At 44.9% G+C, this 24,853-nt stretch overlaps 1 protein-coding gene across 1 annotated transcript in view; it reads right to left on the reverse strand.

Moving 5' to 3' along the window:
- The window catches only part of RASA3 (RAS p21 protein activator 3), a 63,394-nt gene that overhangs the window by 27,501 nt on the left and 11,040 nt on the right, over window positions 1-24,853 (reverse strand). The window contains exons 5-14 of the mRNA XM_023731898.1: window positions 22,882-23,038; window positions 21,941-22,089; window positions 20,220-20,334; window positions 19,019-19,093; window positions 16,718-16,841; window positions 13,658-13,764; window positions 11,473-11,550; window positions 8,682-8,759; window positions 5,999-6,072; window positions 4,911-4,945 (exon numbers count right to left, since the gene is read on the reverse strand). Of these exons, the coding sequence (XP_023587666.1) occupies window positions 4,911-4,945; window positions 5,999-6,072; window positions 8,682-8,759; window positions 11,473-11,550; window positions 13,658-13,764; window positions 16,718-16,841; window positions 19,019-19,093; window positions 20,220-20,276 (628 nt within the window). The 5' untranslated portion in view covers window positions 20,277-20,334; window positions 21,941-22,089; window positions 22,882-23,038. The remainder of the gene's footprint in view (window positions 1-4,910; window positions 4,946-5,998; window positions 6,073-8,681; window positions 8,760-11,472; window positions 11,551-13,657; window positions 13,765-16,717; window positions 16,842-19,018; window positions 19,094-20,219; window positions 20,335-21,940; window positions 22,090-22,881; window positions 23,039-24,853) is intronic.

Raw genomic sequence — 24,853 nt, forward strand, 5'->3', positions numbered from 1 at the left:
TCATAAACAGGATACGCTGGCTGCAATAATGTTCTTACATCTCACACTCCCCTTCCACCCCAACACAACCCAAAGTCCAAAGGGGGAGTCAGCCATCTCACATTCACAAAATCAAAATACTTCGTGACTTTCTCATTAATGAGGAGTCGTAATATTTCACAGATTTTATTTTCCAGTGGTAAGATTAAAAATTTCAAAGGCAATGCCTTTACTCGTGAAAAACTTAGCCCCTCTAACGGTGTTAACTTTAGATTACAAGTTGGTGATGGCAATGATTTTTATTAAGACTTCCAACAAAATAGTCAACCCCTCCCCATCTCCCACACTGAATCTTTCAACAGCAGTATATGCTACTAAAAATAACAAGAAATGTTCTTAAAAGAAATGTGCTAACAATAGTTTCACAGAGACATGTAAGTGTATTTTGGAAAAGTAAAGTGAGGTGACTCAAACAACTCATTAACAAAACCTTTGCCTAGTGTCTGGTAGGCATTCCAGGTTTTAGGATATCCAAAAGATTGAGAGCATCAAATCTCCCATTCCATTCATGACTTAGCCCTTTTGTATGGAAGCTTCCACTTCACCCCAACACTCCTGAACAGAAAGTGCATATGGGCCATCTCCCATTAAGGAAATTATTGGAGCAGGAGAGAAATACGGATTTTAATAACAATAAATGGAATGATCCCATCTCCACCCTTTGCCTCCAATCTCCCAGATAAAGGAAGAACCAGACCAGATACAAGAAAAGAAACATAAATTAGCAGGGAGTTGGAAAATGACCCTGGATCATGGGTCCAATAACAGATGGCCCACAGGGTTCTCAACACCAAGTCACAGGAAGCAGAGATGCCTCCCTGCCTTATGCTGGGGAATCTGGGGAACCTGGAAGAAGCAGAGATTGGGCTCCTTCCCTTCAGAGCCAGGCTGACATTGTGGGGATTGCCTTTACGGGTAGCCATAAGTGTACTGAGTGTAGCTTGATGCCAGAGCGCTTGAGGAGGGACATCCTTCCTTCCCTACCACCCAATCAAGGTGCTTCAAGTCCATAGGGACATTTGATTGTAATGACACAGGGCTTGAGTTCCTATTTCACTAGTTAAGGTAGGCTCACCATGAAGGCTGCCAGCACACATCATCATTTTCCTTCTGAGATTTAGGAAGAGCAGACGGGTGTTGATCACAGCAACACACAAGCCACACAGTACAACAAACTGACAGACAGATGGTGGGGAGATTAAAAAAAGGTTAAATAGATAATCAAAATGGTGGAAATGATTAAAAATCACACCAAAGAGAAATCAGCCACAGAAGAATCTTGAGTAACACATCAAAACTGGGAAGAGGGATCACGAGGGCTCTCTCTTCCCTTTAAGATGAGAAGCTTCACAAAGAGTCAAAGACAAAAACCCACAGAAGCTCTCTTTCAGGACTGGTGAATAGTCCCACAAAAAATAAAAGGGAATGTACAACGATAGGACTTCTACTTTACTACGTATTACTTGACACATATCTGCAAATCCCAATGCAATCCTCCACCCCTTGGGAAGTATTTTGTTTGAAACAAATGGTCGGTGTTGTCCCTGGGTTGATCCTTAGTGGCACAGGGGAAAGGGGACCAACAGGTTTGCTAATGGCACCTCAAGGGGGCTGGTAGAGTCACAATATCCTTTCCCACGGCCAGACAAACCCATCTGTGCCTTCTTCTTACAAACCACAGATCCTCCCCAAGCTCAAGGGACTTGCAGCTGAGTCCAAACAGCTTACCTGGGTGGACTATTACCAGCAACTGTCTTTATTGTTAGTTTAAGAGTCCTTAACCCAGCAGGCCAAGCAAGAAGAGACAGAGAAATAATCAGACCAAAGCAAATGAAAAGACCGAGGTAGAAAAATTAAATAAGAAAAGCAAAGTTGGAGATGATGGGGGTGGGGAGGGTAGACAATAAAATTAACTACTGAAATGCACATTTTGCTTGAAAAGAACGTGAACATGTATAATTACACTAAGGAACTGAAAGAAGGCAGATTAGCCCAGCTTCATTTAAATAACTATAATATATCAAGACGTGGGTTCAGAGAAATGTTTTCACAGATACATTCAAGATATAGAGTTCATTGCAACAGTGTTTGAAGGAGCAAAGAGTTGAAGGCAACCTGCGTGCCCATCAACTGGGGAGTGGAAAAGTAAATATAAATTCACAGCAAGTGCTCACAGAATGGTAGTGCATGTTTTCCAGAGATACAGATACATGTAAAAAAGCACATGAGGGTGGATTAGAACACACCATAAATAACCAAGAGTGGGCACCTACAGGAGACGCTTCGCGTGGACCAATGAGGGTTCCACTCGTGTGACATACGGAAGAATGTGAGGAGCTCAAATCTGTGCAATCAAGGTGCACAAAGTTAAAATAATAATTTTCAAAGACTCTGGATCATTCAACAGTTAAATCAGAAAGTAAAAAGTCTTTTTTTTATTGTTGTAGTTTAAATGAAGTTTATATTTCAAGTTAGTCTCCCATACAAAATTTTATACATACATGGTTATGTGACCCTAAATGCTCACCCCATTCTGCGACAGCACACTCCTCCTTTCTGTCCCTGAGTCCCCATGTCCATTCAACAAGCTCTTAACCCTCTCTGCCTTCCCATCTCACGTCTGGACAGAAGCTGCCCCTTTGGGCTCTTGTATCTACTTGAGCTAAGAGGCACACTCCTCACGGGTATCACTTTATGTCACATAGTCCAGACCTATCCCTGTCTGAAGAGTTGGCCTCAGAAATTGTTTTAGTTCTGAGCTGATAGAGAATCCAGGGGCCATGCTTTCCGGGGTACCTCCAGTCTCCGTCAGACCATTAAGTCTGGTCTTCTTATAGAATTTGAGTTCTGCACCCCACCTTTCTCCTGCTCCATCCAGGACTCTCTGTTGTGTTCCCTGTCAGGGCGGTCATTGGTGGTAACCGGGCACCATCTAGTTTTTCTGGTCTCAGGCTGATGAAGTCTCTGGTTTATGTGGCCCCTTCTGTCTCTTGGGCTAATACTTTTCCTGTGTCTTTGGTGTTCTTCATTCTCCTTTGCTCCATGTGGTTGGAACTTATCGATGCATCTTAGATGGCTGCTTGCAAGCTTTTAAGACCCCAGACGCCACTCACCAAAGTAGGATGCAAAACATTTTCTTAATAAGATTTGTTATGCCAATTGACCTAGATGTCCCTGAAACCATTGTCCCCAGACCCCTACCCCTGCTACTCTGTCCCTCAAAGTGTTTGATTGTATTCAGGAAACTTCTTAGCTTTGGCTTAGTCCAGTTGTGCTGACTTCCCCTGTAGTGTGTGCTGCCCTTCCCTTCACGTAAGATAATTCTGATCTACTATCTGGTTAGTAAATAACCCTCACCCTCCCTCCCAGCCTTGTAACCATCAGAGAATGTTTTCTGCTGTGTTTAAACCTTTTCTTGAGTTCTTATAATAGTGCTCTTATACAGTATTTGTCCTTCTGTGACTGACGAAATTCACTCAGCATAATAAGTTCCAGCTTCCTCCATGTAATCAGAAAGTAAAGATTCTTTTTGTAACAGTTGCACAATATGATGAACGCAATCAATGTCACTGAATCGTACATGTAAAAATGTAGAATTGGCAAATATTTTGTTATATACATTTTTACCACAATAAAACAAAACAAAATTTTTTTATTGCTAATGTTTTGGGCTATAGGATGTCCTATAAAACATAATCGTCTTAGGCCTTCAATATATATGAAGCTTTACATAGACGCTATTTATACTACATTTCTAGAAATCATTGATCTCCCACATAAGGTGGACTAGATTTACGCATCATTCCAGTGTTGATGGAGAGAAGTCTGCCAGGCAGTTCTTTTACTTAAAAAAGTATTTACTGAGGACCGACTACACTGCAACCTTTTGTCTCAGGTACTTCATTACGTGACTCTTTCTAACTGGGGTGAAATTTATTATATGAGGTTGGGGAGGCAGGAATTTTATGACTGGGTGATTCACAAAAATTTAGATTAAAAACAAAATAGCTTGGTCCTGTGTACGCGTGAGTAATTCAATTCAGCAAATATATGTTAAGCCTCAAGGTTCATATGATCTATTTGAGTCTCCTGGTGGGTGCCAGCATAAGGAGCATCACTGGGGTGCCTGGTCACCTCCTGTGAGGCAGAGGAAGCACACAGCACAGTCTCAGGGCAAAATAAACCCTTATGAAGTGTTCCTTATGATCATTTATCAATGACCTGGGTGAATGCAGACAAGAAAAGGCTATCAATTGGCACATGTCAAGAAGAACGGGCTGGTTCGTCCAAAAGCTCTTTAAAGCTAAAATAAGAGACCCAAACCACCAAGACGTTAGTACAGGGTAAATGCAAAGTGCCACTCCTGATTTTAGGATATGACATAGTAGAAGTACAGGAGGGAGAGACTTATTCATGGGGTTAAAAAAAAAAACCCAAAAACTGAAGTGTTTTAAGGGACCCAAACCTCAGTAGGCATCAGAAGTGCGATGGAGCTGCTGAAAAAAGCAAATGTAATTTTAAGCTGCATTAGTAGAAGTCCAATGACAGACGTGAAGGAGGCGACGCTCCCACTGCACTCTGTACTGGACCATGTCTGCCGTGCTGTATCCAGCTTTGGAAACGGTAGTTAAAGCAAGGTGTCTCAATGTATGGTACGCAAACCCTTGTGGGCAACCAAATGATTTTAAGAGGCACAGAATGAATATTCCCTACTTTGAAAGTTGTGAATGTATTTAATGTCTATTAGAAAAATATGTATCTAGCACATTAATCGTGAGAATGACAGATCTGGTTGCTTAAGACATGGCTAAGTTCAAAGAAGCTGATTCAAAGGAAAACTATGAGAGCAAAGTTAAAGTTAGAACACAGACCAAGGATGGTGCATGGATGATTCACAAATATGGCGCTAAAGGAACATGGGCAGTGCAGAGCAGACCAGAGGCACTGACGAGGGATCTGGAACAGTGCCATACGACAAATGGTAGACGGCACTTTGGGACTGGGGAGATCTGGATAGATACTGGTCAAAATTTACATGAAGGAGTAGATTTATTCTGTGATACTCCAGGGGCAGTATGAGTGTGCAAGGTTTAGGGAGGAAATTCTCAGTTCAGTAGAAGAGGGAGACTCTTTACTAGGTACTGAGAAACGGGGCAGTCTTGCACATGCTACTACACTCATGAGAAGTGTAGAAATAAAGGCCACTAAGAATACTTCAGCAAGACTTCCCAGGCTGAAGTCAGTTGGCCCATATTTCCATTAATGTTCCTTCCAGCTCCCTGGTTTTCTGACACAGGACCGTTTTAAATGTGGGGAATGGCCGATCCACTTTTTCTGCCATAGCGGGAGGGGAGGGTAAGGCCTTGAGCTCAGGGATGTAAATGAGCATCACAGCAAACGTTGTCAGGAATTCTTGATTATTCAGGAGTAATCCAGTCAGTCTCTCTCTCTCTTTTCTTTTTCCTCCTTTTGATGGGCATTTCTCCACTCTTTGCAAATTCAACAAAGTACAGGTAAAAGAGAAATGAAAATAAATGATGTCCAAATCTTTTAACATCTTCTTTGGTGCACGCTTTGGGAGGGATGAGTTGAATAGCAATGGACAAAAAAGGGTCTATTTCTCTGAGGTCTACGGCCCCCAGTGTAGTTGGTGGTTTGAGGCCAAAGGTTCTAGGCTGTCCTTAGACCTGGGAAAACACTGGCCCACACAGGCCAGGTATGGTCCCGTTTCATGTTCTCATAAGACTGTATTAAATTTTTATTTTTAAGGTAAACTAGATTCCTCCTCCTTCTGCAGACCAAACAAACAAATAAACAAAAAGTACCAATAAGAAAAGGAAATGTAAAAATAAAAATGAACGTTATTAAAATAGTATAAGAAAATCAGTCCGTAAACAAACAAGGGTGCCCATTGCCTTGCACGTTCAGCGTGCTCGGCAGACCGACACTGCGTCCTTACCCTTCTTTAAGCAGGATGGGCTGCTCTATGCTCTTGTGGTCTCTTCTCCCAGAAGACGAAATCAAATCTAAGAACTTTAGCAGAAAAGAAATTTGACGGTTAAAAGGGGAAATAACACAGTTAGCATACGTTCATGCTTACATCTAAATGATGGCATCAGGATACTTTGTGTCTTCTCGCTGGTACAAGTAAAAATGGAAGGATTTGAGAAGGTAGGACCGGGGGCTCCAGGGAAATCAGCTCTTCTGTGAGAATCCTGAGAGCTCTGCGCTTGTTTCTACTATGAAAAAGAGAAGTGTCTAGTCCCTACTCCCAAACGTGCCCCATTAACCCTTCCAGGGAATGTCTCATCTGTACCTTCATCCTGTTACCACTGCTCTGCTTAATGTCAAAGGCCGCCATTAGCTTATTCTCCCCGAGGAGTGACCGGCTTCAGGTAACACCTAGAGTATCTACCAGCATTTTAATAGGTGATCAAAAATGAATCTTATTTTGGATTGAATTGTGTCCTCCCAATAATGTGTATCAACTTGGCTAGGCCATGATTCCCAGTATTGTGTGGTTGTCCACCATTCTGTGATCTGATGTGATTATCCAGTGTGTTGTAAATCCTATCCTCTATGATGTTAATGAGGCAGGATTAGAGGCAGTTATGTTAATGAGGCAGGACTCAACAGGATTAGGTTGTATCTTGAAGTCAATGTCTTATGAGATATAAAAGAGAGAAGCAAGCAGAGAGAAGAGGGACCTCATATCACCAAGAAGAAGTGCTGGGAGCAGAGCACTTCCTTTGGACCAGACGTCCGCATGCTGAGAAGCTCCTAGACCAGGGAAAGACTGATGACAAGTACCTTTCCCCAGAACCAACAGAGAGAGAAAGCCTTCTCCTGGAGCTGGTAGCCTGAATTTGGACTTCGAGCTTCCTAGACTGTGAGAGAATAAATTTCTGTTTGTTAAAACCATCCACTTATGGTATTTCTGTTATAGCAGCACTAGATAACAACAGATAACTAAGACAAATCTGTAACAGTGGAATTTGAGGCATCTGTAGGGAAGGTACTAACAGTGGAGGGAGTCATAGGATGTGCCCAGGGCCCTACCAGCTTTCTATGCCTAAGGCAGGCCTCTCCTCCACCACTACCACCATATTCATGGTCCTAATAGCCAATTTCCCCCTGTGTTGTGGCAGGGCGGGGCCTCTCTGCTGAACTGGACTATTCCATGACTTATTTAGATTACTTCCAATGATGGCTAAAAGGCCAAAGGTGGCTGGTCTGAGCTCCAGTCCCTTCCTTTCCTTTCTATATCCATGCTCTTATTTATTTATCATACCTTTTGGTCGTGTAGTGGTTAAGAGTTCAGCTGCTAACCAAAAGGTCGGCAGTTCAAATCCACCAGAATTACCCTATAGGGCAGTGCTACTCTGTCCTATAAGGTCGCTATGAGTCGGAATTGACTTGACAGCAGTGGGTTTGGTTTTTGGTTTTTAGATGAATGTTTACAGAACTAACTAGTTTCTCATTAAACAGTTAGTACACATATTGCTTTATGACATTGGTTAACAACCCCATGACATGTCAACACTCTCCCTTCTTGACCATGGGTTCCCTATTACCAGCTTTCCTGTCCCTCTTGCCTTCTAGTCCTTGTTCCTGGGCTGGTGTGCCCTTTCGTCTCATACCCATGCTTTTTTAATGAGTTCTGAAAGATAAGTATTTGCAATTGCTCCTAAACACTGAAAAAAGTAAAGTTTTAGGATACAGAGAGTTTATTCCCCAAGCACTGTGTATTGGATTGAATTGTGTCCTCAAAAAATGTGTGTCAACTTGGCTAGGCCATGATTCCCAGTAGTGTGTGGCTGTCCACCACTTTGTGATCTGATGTGATTATCCTATATGTTGTAAATCCTAACCTCTATGATGTTAATGAAGCAGGATTAGAAGCAGCTATGTTAATGAGGCAGGACTCATCTACAGAATTAGGTTGTAACTTGAGAGTCAATCTCTTTTCAGATATAAAAGAGAGAAGCCAGCAGAGAGACAGGGGGACCTCACACCACCAAGAAACAAGAGCCAGAAGAATAGCGCCTCCTTTGGACCTGGGGTCCCTGCACTGAGAAGCTCCTACACCAGGGGAAGATTGATGACAAGGACCTTCTTCCCCTAGAGCTAACAGAGAGAGAAAGCCTTCCCCTGGAGCTGGCATCCTGAATTCGGACTTCTAGCCTCCTAAACTGTGAGAGAACAAATTTCTGCTAAAGCCATCCACTTGTGGTATTTCTGTTCTAGCAGCACTAGATGACTAAGACACACTGTGTCCTTAATTTTGGGTCTTGGGTGCCAGGGATCTTCACGACTCTGTAAGGCATTTGGGGGTATCAAGGGCCAGGCACTGCTTGGAGAGGGGCAGGCCAGGATATGGAAACTTACAGAACAAATCAGGGTGACGGGCCAAGGGATGCGTGGCTTGGAAGTAGGGCACCGTAGCAATAATCTATGAAGGTATAACATACAGGTCAGCTTAGAGAAGAAAATGTGGATATAAACGTGAAGGATGAAAGCCACAAAATGTCAGATTGCAAAGGAGAGTCATGATAAAAAGAACTCAAAAACAACTCTGCTTCTTAGAAACAATATACAATACAGGGGATGGCAGGTGTATACTAATAGATGTTGATACTTACGTTTTTTACTGCATCAGCATATTTCTGCTCATTGAAGAACTCATAAAATGTAGCCATGTAGGACTCCTTAAAACTGGCCTAGAACAAAACAGGTTGCTTAATGAAGGCCTAAAAACATCTCGGCTCATGGCCCACATTTGAAAAATCTAAAGGCATGAATTAGGACAAGCCTAAATTATGATAATTAAACAAACTGAAAATCCTCTTTAATGTTGGGTAAAGGATACAGAGTATAAAGTGTCTTCTGAGAAATTTTAGTTCAGGTATAGCAAAACCAGTTGCCATGGAGTCAATTCCGACTCATGGTGACCCCATGTATGCAGAGTACAACTGTGCTCCATACAGTTTTTCCAAAATCTAAGCCAGTTGCCGCCGAGTCAATTCCGACTTATAATGACCCTATAGGACAGAGTAGAACTGCCCCATAGGGTTTCCAAGGAGTGGCTGGTGGCTTCGAACTGCCGACCTTTTGGTTAGCAGCTGAGCTCTTAACCACTGTGCCACCTAATGGACCTTAAATCATAGAAAGTATGTTAAAAAATTTCTGTAAGATGAATTATTTTTGAACTGTATTTTTAAAAGCTAACCATTCTGAAGGAATCCTCCAGTGCGTTTGTTGTTAAAAAGTCCTTTGGTGAAATGACTAAACACCCCTTCCCCTGTATTGGCCCATTAACATCTGGATTTCTGGGTTTAGGAAGTTGTTAAGCTGGCCATGCCGATGTTGGTTGGTTGCAGTGAGATGCACCTGGCTTCCGAAGGCCTGAGTTCCAGACCTGAGGTGCCACATCCTCTCCTTGGACCCCATGCTAATCATGGAACCTTCTTCTGCTTTGCTTTCCTCCTTTGTATACAGTACCTACACTGCTAAGGGCTGTTCTGAGGCTTAAAAAGGGGGACTGGTGAGAGGGCCTCAGCAAGTGCTATGGAACTGGAAGGCACCATTATGAGCTGGCAAGCCACAGTAATTTAGTGAAGGGGCCTTTCGAAGTAACCATTCCAGATGTCCCACGTTCCAGTTTAATATGGTTTTAATATTTAGCCTACCTGGGTATTTTCAAAGACGTGGTAGTTCAAATCCACCAGCTGCTCCTTGGAAACCCTATGGGGCACTTCTATTCTGTCCTATAGGGTTGCTATGAGTCGGAATGGACTCAATGGCAGTGGGTTTTTTTTTTTTTTTTTTTTGGTTTGGGTATTTTCAAGGAGCCTTGATGGCACAGTGGTTAAAGTGCTAGGCTGCTAATGGAAAGGTCAGCAGTTCAAATCCACCAGCCACTCCGCAGGAGAAAGCTGTGGTAGTCGGCTTCCATAAAGATTTACAGCCTTGCAAACCCTATGGGGCAGTTCTACTCTGTCCTACGGGGTTGCTATGAGTTGGATTCAACTTGACAGCAATGGGTTTGGGTTTGAGTATTTTCTGAAAATGAAAATGAGGTGGGTTTTAGGCAGATCTTAGACTGCGGCACAGGTGCCTGTTCAGCTGAGTTTCCAGGCCAACAAAAACTGGAACTGATTGCATAGAGAAAAGCAATCAGTACAAGTTAGCCTACCTGCTAGACACGATAGATCTTTTATTTTACTTCGACTCAGAGAAAACAAAGTGTTTGCCACTGAGGGAGACTGGTTATCTGTAATGATGGGATCCTTGTTGGCCTCTGGCCCTAACATCTAAGTCTGAGGCACCACAGTGAGCAAAGAACAAGGAAGGGGGGGTGGGGTGGATTTCTGTGGGTTAGGGTTTAACCCTTTCCAGTCAGAACTGTAAGGACAAGATGGGAAGGCCCCCACTGCTGCCCAAATCAATCCTTGTCAATGGTTGAGCCAGAATTGGGCTCCATCCCCAAGGGGCACTTCCACCAAAGTGTCTATCTTACTTTTGGTAAAATAATTAGTATCACATTTCCTCAAAACTGCTAGGCATCAGGCATGTCCTTATGAGAAAATGGGGCAACCTTGGAGACCTGAGGTCCTAGGATGGAGACTTCATGGGGCCCCCTTGCCCTTCAGAACCAACATATTAAAATTGGCAAAGCCAGGTAAAAATGAGCGGCAATGGCTGCATGGCAGGGGTGGGGGGGCAACTGATTTGTCACCGAAAGGGTTAAGATGAACATGCGTGTACATGGAGTAGGGGCAGGGGGAGGGAGGTTCAGCCCCCACATCTGCCTAGGAAAAGAATGAAGTGCGCTACTGCTGATTGCAGGCAAAAACAGCCAGGCAAGTTTTTAGCTTTCAAGTCACTGTCCAGTCACTAAAGCCCTACTTCCTACAGCACGGATGTTCTCAGACGCTCAAGGTCAAGGCAGTCTGCTGCATTTGCTACAGCTGGGGGGCGTCCAGCCAGTGGCAAAGCTGGATAGAAAAAGGCATTGCATCATCAATTTAGAATAAGTGCTTTCTGCCATGGGCCAAATGGCAAGCACTGAATTGATGCAGTTCAGTCAACTACCTTCCAAATCTGTTGATACAGGTCAGACGTGGATAGCCACTCCACTCAGCTTATGAATAAAATGTCATACGCTATCACAATTTTCCTCTCAAAAAGCAAAGTATTGTAATTCAGAAGTGGCACAGAGGCACTTGGAAGATACTGGGAGTGTTCTATTTATTAAGGTGGTCGGGGAGACTCTGAGTGCTGGTTTTATTACTGTTTTTATTCTTATGAATACCCTTATAAATGCATGCACTCCTTTTGAGGTGTGAGATATTTCATGTACGTTTTTAAAAGAGATTTTAAAAAATCAAAGTGTTCTCAAAAAGCAAAAAAGACTAAAAATAAAAGACTTACAGATTTTGACTTGGATAAGCTGCCAAGCGTTTGAATAGTCTTTGAAATAAGTGTCAAAGTTCTAGAAGTCTGTGGATCCTGTTGGAGACAGGAAAAGAAAAACGTTAGTTTTGCTCCAATTTTAGTACAAGTTGCTGAGACTGATGCCGGAATCGCACAGTTGACAAGATGAATGACATGATCCAAAAAGCGCAACAAGGATGTATGCATACACTCTGTGAGTAAACAAAAGTCAATACGCAAACAGGGACTACTAAAGCTGACTTTGGCACTATATTCAGAAGGAGTTCATTTAAACCCCTCCGCTCAACGTCATCCATGGACCCATGTTGCTGATTTTTTTTTTTTTTTTTTGTCATTTACAGTTTCTTTTTTTTATTGTTGTAGTTTAAGTGAAAGTTTACAATTCAAGTTAGTCTCTCATACAAAAATTGATACATACATTGTTATGTGACCCTAATTCCTCTCCCTGTACTGTGACAGCACACTCCTCCTTTCCATCCCTGATTTCCCGTGTCCATTCAACCAGCTCCTAACCCTCTCTGCCTTCTCATCTCACCTCTGGACAGAAGCTGCCCATTTAGTCTCATGTATCTACTTGAGCTAAGAAGCACACTCTTCACAAATATTATTTTATGTCCCACCGTCCAGTCTAATCTTTGTCTGAAAAGTTGGCCTTGGGAATTGTTTTAGTTCTGGGTTGACAGACAGTCTGGGGTTATGCTTTCTGGGACTCCTCCAATCTCAGTCAGACCATTAAGTCTGGTCTTTTGAGTAAAATTTGAGTTCTGCACTCCACCTTTCTCCTGCTCCATCAGGGACTCTCTGTGGTGTTCCCTGTCAGGGAGGTCATTGGTGGTAGCCAGGCATCATCCAGTTCTTCTGGTCTCAGACTGATGAAGTCTCTGGTCTATGTGGCCCTTTCTGTCTCTTGGGCTAATACTTTCCTTGTGTCTTTGGTGTTCTCCATTCTCCTTTACTCCAGGTGGTTGGGACCAATTGATTCATCTTAGATGGCTGCTTGCTAGCTTTTAAGACCCCAGATGCGTGGACCCATGTTAATGGCATCACCGGGAAGCTTGCTAAAAATGCAGAATCTCAGATGCCACCTAGGCCTGCTGAGTCTACACTTCAGCAAGATGCCCAGGAGGCTCCTACACACAGTGAAGTTCATGAAGTGCTGCTTTAAATCAACCCTTTCAGCCCAACATACAAAAGGAAGGTCTTAAAATTAGAAGCATCCCTGTGGGGTTACTCGCTTTACCTGTTCTGAGCCTCCCAGGTAACACTGCCTGTGAATTTACCTTTTGCCCTTTAAATGGTTTGGAGGATTTAACACCAAACCAACAACAACAAAAATGAATGGACCCATCACTCTCTAATCCCCTGACTCTGGGTTTTTTCTTCCAGGTCCTTGCTACAGCCTGGCACATTATGTTATCTGCTTGCTTGTTACATTTGTCGCAGGGCACTGGAAGGTAAGCTCCATGAAAACTGGGCCTGTGGGCTATTCTTGTATCTCCAGCTCCCGGATTGGTGCCTGGCACATAGTAGGTGCTCAATTAATATCTGTTGACTGATTGAATAAATAAATGAATATAGGCTGTTGTTAGGTGCTGCTGAGTTGCTTTTGACTCATAGCGACCCCATGTGACAAAGCAGAACTGCCCCATAGGGTTTGCTTGGCTGTAATCTTTTCGAAAGCAGATCGCCTGGTCTTTCTCCCATGAAGCCACTGGGTGAGTCTGAACCACCAACCTTTTGGTTAGCAGCCGAGTGCTTAACCATTGTGCCACCAGGACTCCCTGAATGAATGTATACATGATCATAAATACCTATTTTTTTCTATTTCAGGGGAGCATAATGATAGCGACCACTAGTTAAAACCTTGGTCAAGTCATCCAAACTTATTCTTTAAATACTATTAACTTCTTTCAAAATGTATAATTATCAGAGCTGACACGCTTAAACAGAAAGATAGCAAAACCTACTTGTAGGCCAAGGAAGTTACAGGTGTGTGACAGGTGTGTGACATGTTTATACTCCATTTTACAATACAACGGCCCCCAAGAACACCACTGCAGCGTCCGCTTGCCAGCAGAGCTCCGTAGGAAGCAGGCACCGAGCTTATCTGCTCATTTACAAGGGCCTTGACAGCACGCACAGTGCTCCAAGGCTCACTTACCGTGTGGTGAGGGGTGAGCTGGAAGAGGTTGGGAGAGAGGATGGCGGGAGCGAAGAATCTCAGGAAAATGAAGCTACTCACAGCAGTGTACCTCACATCCGGGTCATCTGCAACCAGGAAAAAAAGGAAAAGCCACTTCACCTGGCATTTGAGAGGTAACAGCATTTTAATAATTTAGGGCATCTTGCTCTTCCGTCAGTATTTCATAAAGCATGCCTACAGTTCTCTCTCCCTTTCTCTCGCGTGCTGACTGTTATTTAAGAAAGGATTTCTTTGGGGAAGAGCTTGGTCTCCCAAGCACAGTATCTGTTTGGTATTTGGGGCTGTAAACAGACATCAGATCAATTCACCAAGCCCTAAGGCTGGGAAAGGGGAGATCCGCTCATTATCTGGTGATATACTCACATCTGGGGTGTGAGAATATATTTCATTTATTACCATCTTATTCCAAAAAGGATTGAAGGCACACTCGGATGCACCTGGTAATTGCCTTTCCAAGAACACTAAATGCTGCCTTCATGATGTAAAGTGCTGTTGCTTCTCAACAAGCAAGCGTGTGACAGCCTTGGCAAGTGGAAGGCCAGGCACCTCAAGCTCTACTGGAAGGGAGACAGAAAGCTACCATATCCGGCCAGGTGTGGACAAAAGGGCCCGGGGTTTCTAAGACCACCATTATTCTGTCTGGACAGTGATAAGTCTGGGCCACAGGGATTGCTCTGGAAGATTTTGCAGCCAGGGTTTCCACGTAGGTTCTCCAAGGTAGGCAAGACATACCTCAGGCCAATTCGTGGAAGGATAGAATGGTATTGGCAAATGGTGCCCACCTGGCTGGGGGAGGTGGGTAAGGTGTGCCAGATGCTGCTCTCCCTCTCAGCCTTTCTATGAATGATGGCTTCTGAGAACCTGGCCTCTCAAAGTCCCTATGACTTCGTACCATGCCTCAAGCCATGAGAGTTAATATGAACACTGTTCCTACAGCTAGAGCAAAAACATTTCCTTTGCTTTGCTAACAGGGAACTCTGTGTAGGGTGGCTTACGGTGATTGCTTTTGTGTGACTTTCTCTCCATGGTCTTGTGACTCCCAACCAAGAAATTGGGTGGGACTGTGCAAATAAGGTAATTGTGGCCCACCAAGGGGCCACAGTTTTACCATTCCGCTAGGCTTAAAATGAGCCATCCCAGAAGTGGGGAAGAGAAGATCTCACCACACTAAGGAAGAAGAGCCAAGAGTGGAACACGTCTTTGGGACCCGGGATCCCTGTGCTAAGAAACTCCTGGAACCAGGAGACAGAGACAGAGAGTTATAATACTAAAGATGGTGAGAAGCGGTGGAGGAGAAGCAGTGGCAGCAGAGATTAGAGGACAGATTGGCAAGACAGACTGGCAGGAGATGGTACAGTGGGCTTCCTGGACCACAGAGGGAGAAAGCTGAGTGCCTTTGGGCAAGAGGCTTGCTGGAGGAATAGGGTGCCTCCAGACACTTGGTAGAACTAGGTTTGCTGACCCAGGGAGCTACAGCTGAGCACCTTCGGACTGAGGCTTCCTTGTGGAGTGGGGTGCCTCAGGGTACTTATCGGCAGAGCTAAAAAATGCTTTGTTAACACTTGCCTGAGCAGGGCAGAGGCCGAGAGGCCAGAGAGAGGCGTGCCTGCGGGCACAGCTGGGAAGAGCCTGTCCTGATGGAAGAACTGTATCCTGAGTGTTCCTGAATCTAACTGTAACCTGCAACTTCCCTGATAAACCTCATAATCGTGAGTATTCTCTGTGAGTTCTGCGTGGCCACTGCAATGAATTATCAAATGCAGCAGAGAAGCACAGAGTGCCATGGGAGAGGTGGCTGGTGTCTGAATTGGTATAGATGGTGCAGAGAGGAGGCTTGTCTGACCTCCGCCTCATAGGAATCAGCCTTGGGCTGTTGATCTTGATTCTCCTTCTCCCTTGTGCAGTTAGAGGAGGCCAGATGACACCACTGCCGTGACACTTTTACAGTGACACACGGCAGAATCCACCGTTAAAAAGCAGGCGTTCGAAAGAGCTAGGCTCAGATCTCTGGGAAATCCCTCATTTCCCAATTCCCCAAATGCTTCCATCTCTGTCAGTTTTCCTCTGTTTGATGAAGGTGAAAAAGCGTTCTGTGTATATAGTACTAAACAACGCCTCCCAGTTTACCGTAAGAAAAAACTGCTGGGAGAATTCTGTGAAGGAACAGCTCCTCTGAACTGGAGCGAGCCGGAACACAGAGACAGTCAACATTCCATTCCTAAACGACCACCGGGTTATCAGTTGCTGTCGAGTCAACTCTGACTCATGGCAACCCCATGTGCGCCAGAGTAGAACTGTGCTCCAAAGGGTTTTCAATGGCTGATTTTTCAGAAGTAGATTGCCTGGCCTTTCTTCCGAGGCACCGCTGGGTGGACCCAAACCTCCAACCTTTCAGTCAGCAGCCAAGCGCATAAACTCTTTGCAACACCTCAACCCAGGAAAACCAAACTTGTTGCTGTCGAGTCGATTCCGACTCATAGTGAACCTATAATACAGAGTAGAACTATCCCATAGGGTTCCCAAGGAGCGGCTGGTGGATTCGAACTGCCAACCTTTTTGGGGACTCTAAACAGCAACCACTAGGACAAAAGCTCTGCCAGCATGGCTTCCTCAGGTGGCTGGGAGGCCCTGGCATTGGGACAGCTCAGCCTCAAGAAGAAAATAGGAGAGAGGAGGCCGGAAACATTGGCTGAGAGGATAATGACTTCCCAGCAAAATTCTAGCATCCACCAGGACCATAAATGTAGAGGAACGGCCGGCCAGGGCCCTTTCCTGCTCTGACATCTGTCCACTGGCTTCGAGACTCATCCTAGCCTTCTGGTGTAGCCGACTATGGGTTAAAGCTGTTTTTATTCAATGCTGTCTATGCAGACTCTGAAATGTCCTTTCTTGTTGGGTTTTGTTTTTAAGGTTGTCCAAGGACTGTCAGACATATGGCAAGTGGGGAGATAATCCCTCAGTGAGGGGCTGTGGTTATTTTTAGCCAGCGTAAGTGTATTCTGAGGAAGAGCGACTCACCTTGGAAGCGCTTGGCAGCCGACTCCCTCAGGGAGAAGAAAATATCACACATGACAGTCGGGCAGCTCACCCCAGACTTGGTGATCACATTGAAGATGCGGTCCACGTAGTGCCTCAGGTTTTCCTGCAACGGTGAAAACACGTCAAACGGGCCCACACGGTGCACTGGCATCGACAGATGCTGGAAGGCAGAGGGTTCCCGTCTGGATTTGTACCTTCCCCCGAGGGCTGCCCCACACTGACATACACTGAGCATCACTACTGTGTTTGAGGGCTGAGAGACACACTCACAGAGTCGCCACGGACATCTGTGGTGGGGAGGACCAGGCCAGTGTCCTGATTCCACACCAGGGTCCCCGACAGGGCTAGGTTTCCATGCTGAAGAGACAGTCTCAAGTCCAGCTGGCTTCTTCCACGGAGGTCACTTTGCTCAAATGTCACTTTCTGAGTAATGGCTGCCCGAGGCCCTTACTGTTTTACTTCTCTCCTTAGCTCTGATCAATCTCTAACGCACCACACGACTGTTCAGAGTCCATTCCACTAGAATGGAAGGAGATTTTGTCTCTTGTTCACTGCTGTATCCCCAGCTGGCAAACAGTGACTGGCACATAGTAGATACACAGCAAACACTGGGTGGATGGATGACTGGCTGGACAGATGGATAGATGGGTGGGGGGGTCGGGAGATAGAGGGATGGAAGGTCAGAGGGATGAGTGGCTGAAGGGAACAGGCGGATGAAGGGATGGAGGGATGAACAGATGGAGGAAGGAGAAGGGAAGCTAGCATGCTGGAAGGTGGGGGAGATGGGGGATGGAGGGAGGAAGAAACGGATGAGGACTTCTGTCCCTGATTGGGTCTCACTGGGCGGGGTTCCCTAACCAGCCATATCCTAGTTGGCCCCTGGCCTCCAGTCTCACCTCCTCGTGCACATTAGCCCCATGCAGCTGCCAGAGAGAGCTTCCTCACAGACAAGTCACTGTCACATCACTGTCCTGCCTTAGGATCCTCTAGCAGCTTCCTCCTCCTCCTCACTGTTGGGATAAAAGCCTGAACTTCTCATCCTCTCACAAGGCCCTTTAAAGCCCAGCTCGTCCTGCCTCCTCTCTCTCCACACCCTGCTTTATACTTCTCGGACACACAGCATGTTGTTTCTTTCCTGCACGCCCTTGGCCATGCTTCCCCTCCCTCCCCAGATTCATTGTATTCATCTTTAAACTGTTGCTGTGGAGTTGGCTCTGACTCATGTGACCCCATGTGTCAGAGCAGAACTGTACTCCATAGGATTTTCCATGGCTGATTTTTCAGAAGTCAATTGCCAGACCTTTCTTCCGAGGTGCTTTTGGCCGAGTGCTTAACTGTCTGCACCACTCGGGGGACTCCTCCTTAAACTATATAAGCTTTATACATTCTTCCGTATGAAAGATGTACTTCTTAATATATAAAAAAATCCACCTCCTTAAAATACATACTGAAAATTATAATATTGTATGGTAATGAAAGTAATGATTCACTGAAGTTCTGGGGAATATGAAGGAAAAAACACACAGTATCCTTCTCAACCCTGATACCATTAACTGAGTATAGAATTACAATTCACTAGAATATAATTCCCTGAAGTCAGGAACTTTGCCTCTGTTGTTTAAAGTATGATTACAACTTAGCATGATCTGGCATGACAAAATTATAGGAAAAGATGAAAAGTTTTGGTGAAGTGTCAACATCGGGGAGCTTTGCTTCTTTTTTGTTTTTGCTTTTTTTTATTAAAAGAACACAGCTGCCAGGAGCAACATGAGGTGCTCGAGTTTTGGATACTTCTTTTTGTTGAGGTGGAGGAAAAAGAACAGGCGAGGAAGCCTGATCAGGCCTGTGAGGCCATCTCTAATGGGAATGCTTCCGGGTTATTCCAGGAGACGAGGAAAAGAGCAGAACAAATGGAGCCCACTCGGGAAGCAGAGCTGAGTGAGGCAGTCCACAGAGGCAATGTAAGTTAGCAGGAAAGAAACGGGGAGCAATCAAAGATGATGATAAATGGCCATCCGTCTGGGGCTGATGATTTTACACAGGCTGAACCACAACGAACTAAACTTAAAGCCAAAGACGGGCAGCGCATGCAGACCTTTCCATTTCGTCATTAGTAGTCACCCTCTACGCAAAGCATAACTCGGTCTCCTTCCCTACCCCATCCTGAAACTGGACGGTAAAAACGGACAGTTCCTAGGTAGCCATAATACTGAAAAACCTCAAAAGCAGGTGACCGGCTTTGGAAAACGTGCACACGACCAAAACACAAGAGCTTCTTACCATGTTGTTTTCAAGGTTTTCACCATCTTTTAACTTTACAGGGTCAATTTCACAAGATTTGTGGCTTTGGCATATCTAGAAAGGACATTTAAAACAATGAGTACACAAAGCAGGTTTCAGAAACCACAGTGGGGAATGGGGGACAGGGATACCAGGCCTCACTGAGATGGGACTCATGAGTCTTATTCAGAAAACAGCTCGAAACGGTGAATTCTGCGGCCCTGGCAGCTGGCACTGAAGCGGGGCATTGGGGAGGCTAGCGTGGATCTGTAGGCAGGCTGTGGGGTTCACACCAGCCCCAACACTCCGTGAGGCATGTGACTAAGCATCCCTGCCCCAGCCACATCAGCTGAAAGGGTGACAACACACAGGGTCTCTGGAGGGAGTCAGTGAAATAAGGTACATAAATAATTGGTAAGTGCAGGGTTCTGAGTCAGTATCAGATAAATGGAACATTTTTGAAGACCATTTTGCATCAGTTCATACGACATTAAGTTTCATAAAACTTCGATAACATTTTCACTTCAAAATGCTAAAATGATTTTGCCCACAAATCAAACCAGAATGCTATTTTAAATTCTCTCTCATTTGCAAAAGAGCCTATTTTTTATGAAACTGTTCTCGGGGAAACACTGCCTGCCAAGGTATCCTATTTAACAGGTGAGGTGAGAAAGCGCTGAGTCACTTGGAAAGGAAACGTGTGGTTTCAATGTGTCAATCAATTACTACCCTGGAAAGAGACCGATCACACTGGACTTGAGAGATAATGAAAAGCTGCAACAGAGCTCTGGAACAAACGATGCTGCTTTAGGAATTCAGGGAGGACCAGAGGGATGTGGGGGAAGCGGGTGTCCTCAGGAAGAAACATCTTTTCCTTGTATGCCCTTCTGTCTTTAGCTGGGTGACAGATTTTTTAAGTAATGTTTTTTTTAATTCAAGAAAATGTGGAAGATTATGGAATACCTCATGAAACTTCCCCACAAAAGCTGGTCAAATGACGTCCCTGTGGCGAAGCTAAAAATAGAGCTGATATTACAGTAATAGCTCTTGGTTACACTGAACGTCTCTATTCATGCATTTTCTGTATGTGTGTTATCATTCACAATAAAAACATTAGTTCCCAGGAAGTTCCTCCCCTTGCTCAATAACGTTGAAACAGCAGGGACCTGGCAGCTGGGGTCTGCAGGGGACCCTGGCTCACCTCTTCTATGATGGGCTTTAGGGTGACGTGGAGGTAGTGCATCCCTGCCAGCTTCATCGTCTCATCAATGCACTTGGAAGTCAAAGAGTTTCCTCGGAAAATGGTATTTGGGTCTCTGGAAAACAGTTTTGGGGATGATTTTTGTCTCCACATGATACCAATGCACATTTAAGGAAGCAGAGCCTGTTCTGGAACGCCCTTTTGTCTGACGCAGAAAATAAGGCCACCTGAGGAGTCTGTCTTTAGATTTTTTATGAGGTAGAGAAGACCAAGGTCGCTGGGTGGCACAAGTGGTTTGTGCTCCACTACTTACCTAAAGGCTGGCGGTTTGGAACCACTCGGTGACGCCATGGAAGAAAGACTTGGTGATCTGCTTCCATAAAGATTACAAACAAGAAAACCCTATGGAGCATTTCTACTCTGTAACAAACAGGGTTGCCATGAGTTGGAACTGACTCGACAGCAGTGGGTTTGGAGTTTTTTGGAGAATTCCAGGTTAGGCATTCTGAAATCCCTCCCTCTGAGTCTCTCTCCTGTGTAAACGTGCTTTTCAACTTAGAAGGTAATACAATGGATAGATCTTTGCCAACTTGTCACCTTCTCTCTTGGTGAGTTTTTTTTTGCAATCAGTTAACGATTCTAAGCACCAAAGCGCTGGTCAGGATAGAGTCTGGCAGAAAAGCAAACAAAACAGGCTGTTCTTTACCTTGTTTAACTGGTGGGTACGTGCTGGAGCTGTCTCAATCAACAAGGGCTATCCCCTTCCCTGAGGGTGGCCAGAGAGCTGATCCCTCAGTAGAAGAGGAAATGCTAGTCTTGAGAGGATGCAGGTCTATCAATTTGCAGCCCTTGACTCTACTTGGAGCCCTGGTAGCACAGTGGTTACAAAGCTTGGCTGCTAACCAAAAGGTCAGCAGTTCAAATCCACCAGCTGCTCCTTGGGGCAGTACTACTCTGTCCTACAAGGCCACTATGAGTCAGAATCGACTCTACAGCAATGGGTTTGGTTTTGGTTTTGACTCCATTTACACAGAGCTCGTAAAATTTAAACACGAAGAGACCTTAAAGCAGCCTGTAAAAGGCCATGAAGAATTGCATATTTTCTCTAAAGCAACAGTGCACATGTTCACCCCAACTCTTTGCACACTCCCTTTGAAATTTCCTAAAGAAAAGGTGAGTTTTTTAAAAATCAGTAAGCGTATCTCTGAAAGAAAGATCTGAATTTAGATTATTATCTTGGGGAGCCTACTTATACCTAAGTTTCCTCAATACCTTGCACTTCGAAGTATTTTTTGATGGTGACTCCTACTGTTTGGCAATCACCCAAATTTTCTACAGCCTTAGTTTCTCACCTATGGGTGGTAGTAACTTTAAACCAGTTGCTGTCAAGTTGATTCTGACTCATAGTGACCCGCTGTGTGTCAGAGTAGAACTGTGCTCCACAGGGTTTTTTCAATGGCTGACTTTTTGGAAGTAGATCTCCAGGACTTTCTTCTGAGGTACCGCTGGATAGACTCGAACTGCCAACTTTTTGTTAGCAGCCGAGTGTGTCAATCATTTGCACCACCCAGCGACTCCGTAGTAACTTTAAATTTCCCAGAATCATGTTTAGGCTTGCCTGTGGAGGTTGACTTAACATTCCTTCAGGCGGTGGGAAGCAGGGAAAAGAAAGGGGCAGGGGACTGGGGGGAGAAGAAGCAGGGCCAGCACTGAGTACTCACTGAGTCCTTTTTACTTCGGCATTTGCAATAGCGCTGATGAAAGGCACAATCTTGCCATAGTGTAGGAAGAGTCGCACCAGTGGGATTGCTGCCTCCTGCTTTTCTCTGCAAACTTCGCCCAAAATATGAGCCCCAGATGCAGACACAGGCTGAGCAAAGAGACAACAGGACTTTTTAGAGGACAAGCACCCAAGCAACTTAGTGACCGGCTCAGATCTAGGCAGGGCGGGCTTCCAAAGCCTGTGCCTTGGCGTGATACTGAACGTTTCCATTTTCTCTCCCGCGTCAGAATTTTTCAACCACTAGGGGGCAGCAATCTAACAACCAAACCCTCCAGAAAGAAGCTGTCCTCATTATTAGTATGTTTTTAGTGATACAACAAGGCCTTTGCCCTTTATGTACTATCATTTCCAGCCATGATAAACACATTTATTTGCTGAGACAGAGAACATGTATTTCACAAAAAATCACATTAAAATCTCCAATTTGCAAATTTGGGCTTTTCCCTCACGGGATCATCTGCAGAAGAGAGAATACACAAGTTCTGCTCCTCCTCCCATGAATGCCCCAAAGGCAAACAGATTGAAGGTCTGTGAGCAAAGGAAGCCAAAGGCATTTGGTTGACAGTCAAAAGTAAAAATTAAGAAGCCCTACACCCTGCCTGTGGCTTCTCACAATGGTTCTAACTGCAAAGGACTTGGGTGTGTCCCCACTTGCAGCCAGCAAAAGCAGATAAAGATCTTTCTCTGCAGGGAGGGCACAAAAACAACCTGGAGGGGACCTGAGGCTGCTGGTGAAACTCACAAATAAGGAGAGGAAGTAGCTGAGGTGGTCGAGGTCGGTCAGCTAGGGCACCTCCCTCCCTTACCCTGAGAAACGTTTGCAAAACTGTTACAAAGGTCATTTTGGTAGGTAAACCAAAAGGCACTCAGGCAAATTACCTCCACATCTGCAGACTTCAGCAAGAGGTCTCGGAGAGGACTGTAATAGTCTGAGGAGAAAACATGGTCCTCCGTGTACACCACATTCAACCTTAACGACCCCAGGTCACCTGGTTTCAGGCTCTTACTGCCGTTATCCCGGGGTTGAAGGAAATACCTGGAAAACACACACAGAGAAAAGCTAGCGTGAGGCAGCAGCATCTTTAAAGCGCCCTGCTCAGCAGCTGGCCCTCCCCTCACACAGCTCTTTATTGTCGGGGTCTGAAGCAGGTGACAGGTGGGGCTATGAGGGTGATTCTGCAGGAGCCCTCCCCCGCAGCGTCTGGGAGGCTCTGTGCGGCTTGGAAGGATGCTTCCCACGCAAGGAGGCTTACTATTGAGGCTGTTTATAAAAAGCCACGTGCTTAGAAGTCAAAGAAGAAAAAAGGAGAAAAAAGGGAAAAGGTGGAAGAAACGAGGACGAGAAGGGGAAGGAAATGAAGTGAAAAAGAAAAAGTGTCTGAGCGCATATGTTGGCTTGAATAGACACATGAGTAGTTTGGGTCAACTCTGCAGTTCAATAATCTACCCGTGAAGATTGACCCATGACATTGGGCTAGCAGTAGGCAGAGCAAGACTGTAATTATTTTAATAACAGTGCAGCAGAGCTTTCACTGTTGGAGGGAATGGTGAGTGTGTGTGCGTAGGGGGGGCAGTGGGGCCATTTGGGGACTGCGTGGTCATTTGTAGTGATGATTTCTCACTTTCCCACTCTTCTCTCTTTTGTTCTACCCTGTACGGTCCCTTCAGGAACCATATTTGCTCCCATTTTGTTGGCTATGAAGTTTAAAGATTTTATACAGGTGATCTGGTCTCTGAGGCACTTAACCACCATGGCGTATTTGGGGAGGTTTTCAGTGGACCACCAGGCAAACATCATGTCCTCGGGTTACTATGGCTGGGGGTTTGCTTAAGCCTCCCAGCAAGAAAACGGAATCTAATGATGTGGTGCTGGTCCAGCTGCTCACGGCTCATGGAATTAAAAGCTACACATAACCCATCATTTCCTGTTGAGAGAAACCTCTGCTATCGAGCACAATGTAAAAAGTTATACAAATGTGTGATTGTTTTGATGTCTATGGCTGCTGATGTATAATGCAACAGGATACAGTTCACATTTCCGGACTGTACTGCGTAGCTATCTGTTAAAGGAAATGAAGTAAGAGAACCAGTGACCAGGGTCAACAATATTTAAGACTTCAAACTGATGATATTTATTGTGATGCAATTTGATTTATAAACTGCTCATGAAAGAAAACAAAGGGATACCCCTTATACCAAAATACAAAGTGCTCTAGAGGGAACAAGGCATAAAGATACAGGGAAGTAGCAGAATTGTAGCCATCTGGGATAATTAAATGACTTATGATGCGGAGCTGGAACATCTCTACATTAGAGGCATGCTTTTAAATGGAGATGAAACACACGGCACCCCTTCACACCTTCCTCAGAAGAGAAGTCACCTTCTGATGACCTTGCCTTTAGTGGATGACATGGGGCAAAGATCAAGATCAATCGTTGCATAGAGGTTGGAGACACTGATGTTCTGATGGGCCAATGAAATGTGTCAGCTGTTTGCCTCATCCACAATAACCAGCCCTAAAATGCTGTTCCAAAAGTTTTAAGGCCCGTGTTTTATCTTTCCTTTCCTCCCTTCGTCGTTTGAAGGTTCTTGGTCATCACCTGTAAGTACACCTCTCCTCATCTACTACGCCTCACCTGCTGCAAAGGTAGAAACTAGATCACCAAGCTAGAGCTGTCGGAATCATGTGCAAAATAAGAGTAGACGTGCTTTAAGTGAGAAGCTAAAGGGTTGAGTACATAGAGTTTGTGCCATTTCATTTCGGAGGCCTTTCTCGCTTTCTTTTGATTTCTCAGCTCTGTCCCTAGAGACGAGGCCCCAGCTAGCTGCTGTCTGACCGGGCGTGCTGTT

The sequence above is a fragment of the Trichechus manatus genome, unplaced genomic scaffold (genome assembly GCF_000243295.1).
Source record: "Trichechus manatus latirostris isolate Lorelei unplaced genomic scaffold, TriManLat1.0 scaffold00004, whole genome shotgun sequence".
In the NCBI taxonomy this organism is placed as follows: Eukaryota; Metazoa; Chordata; class Mammalia; order Sirenia; family Trichechidae; genus Trichechus; species Trichechus manatus.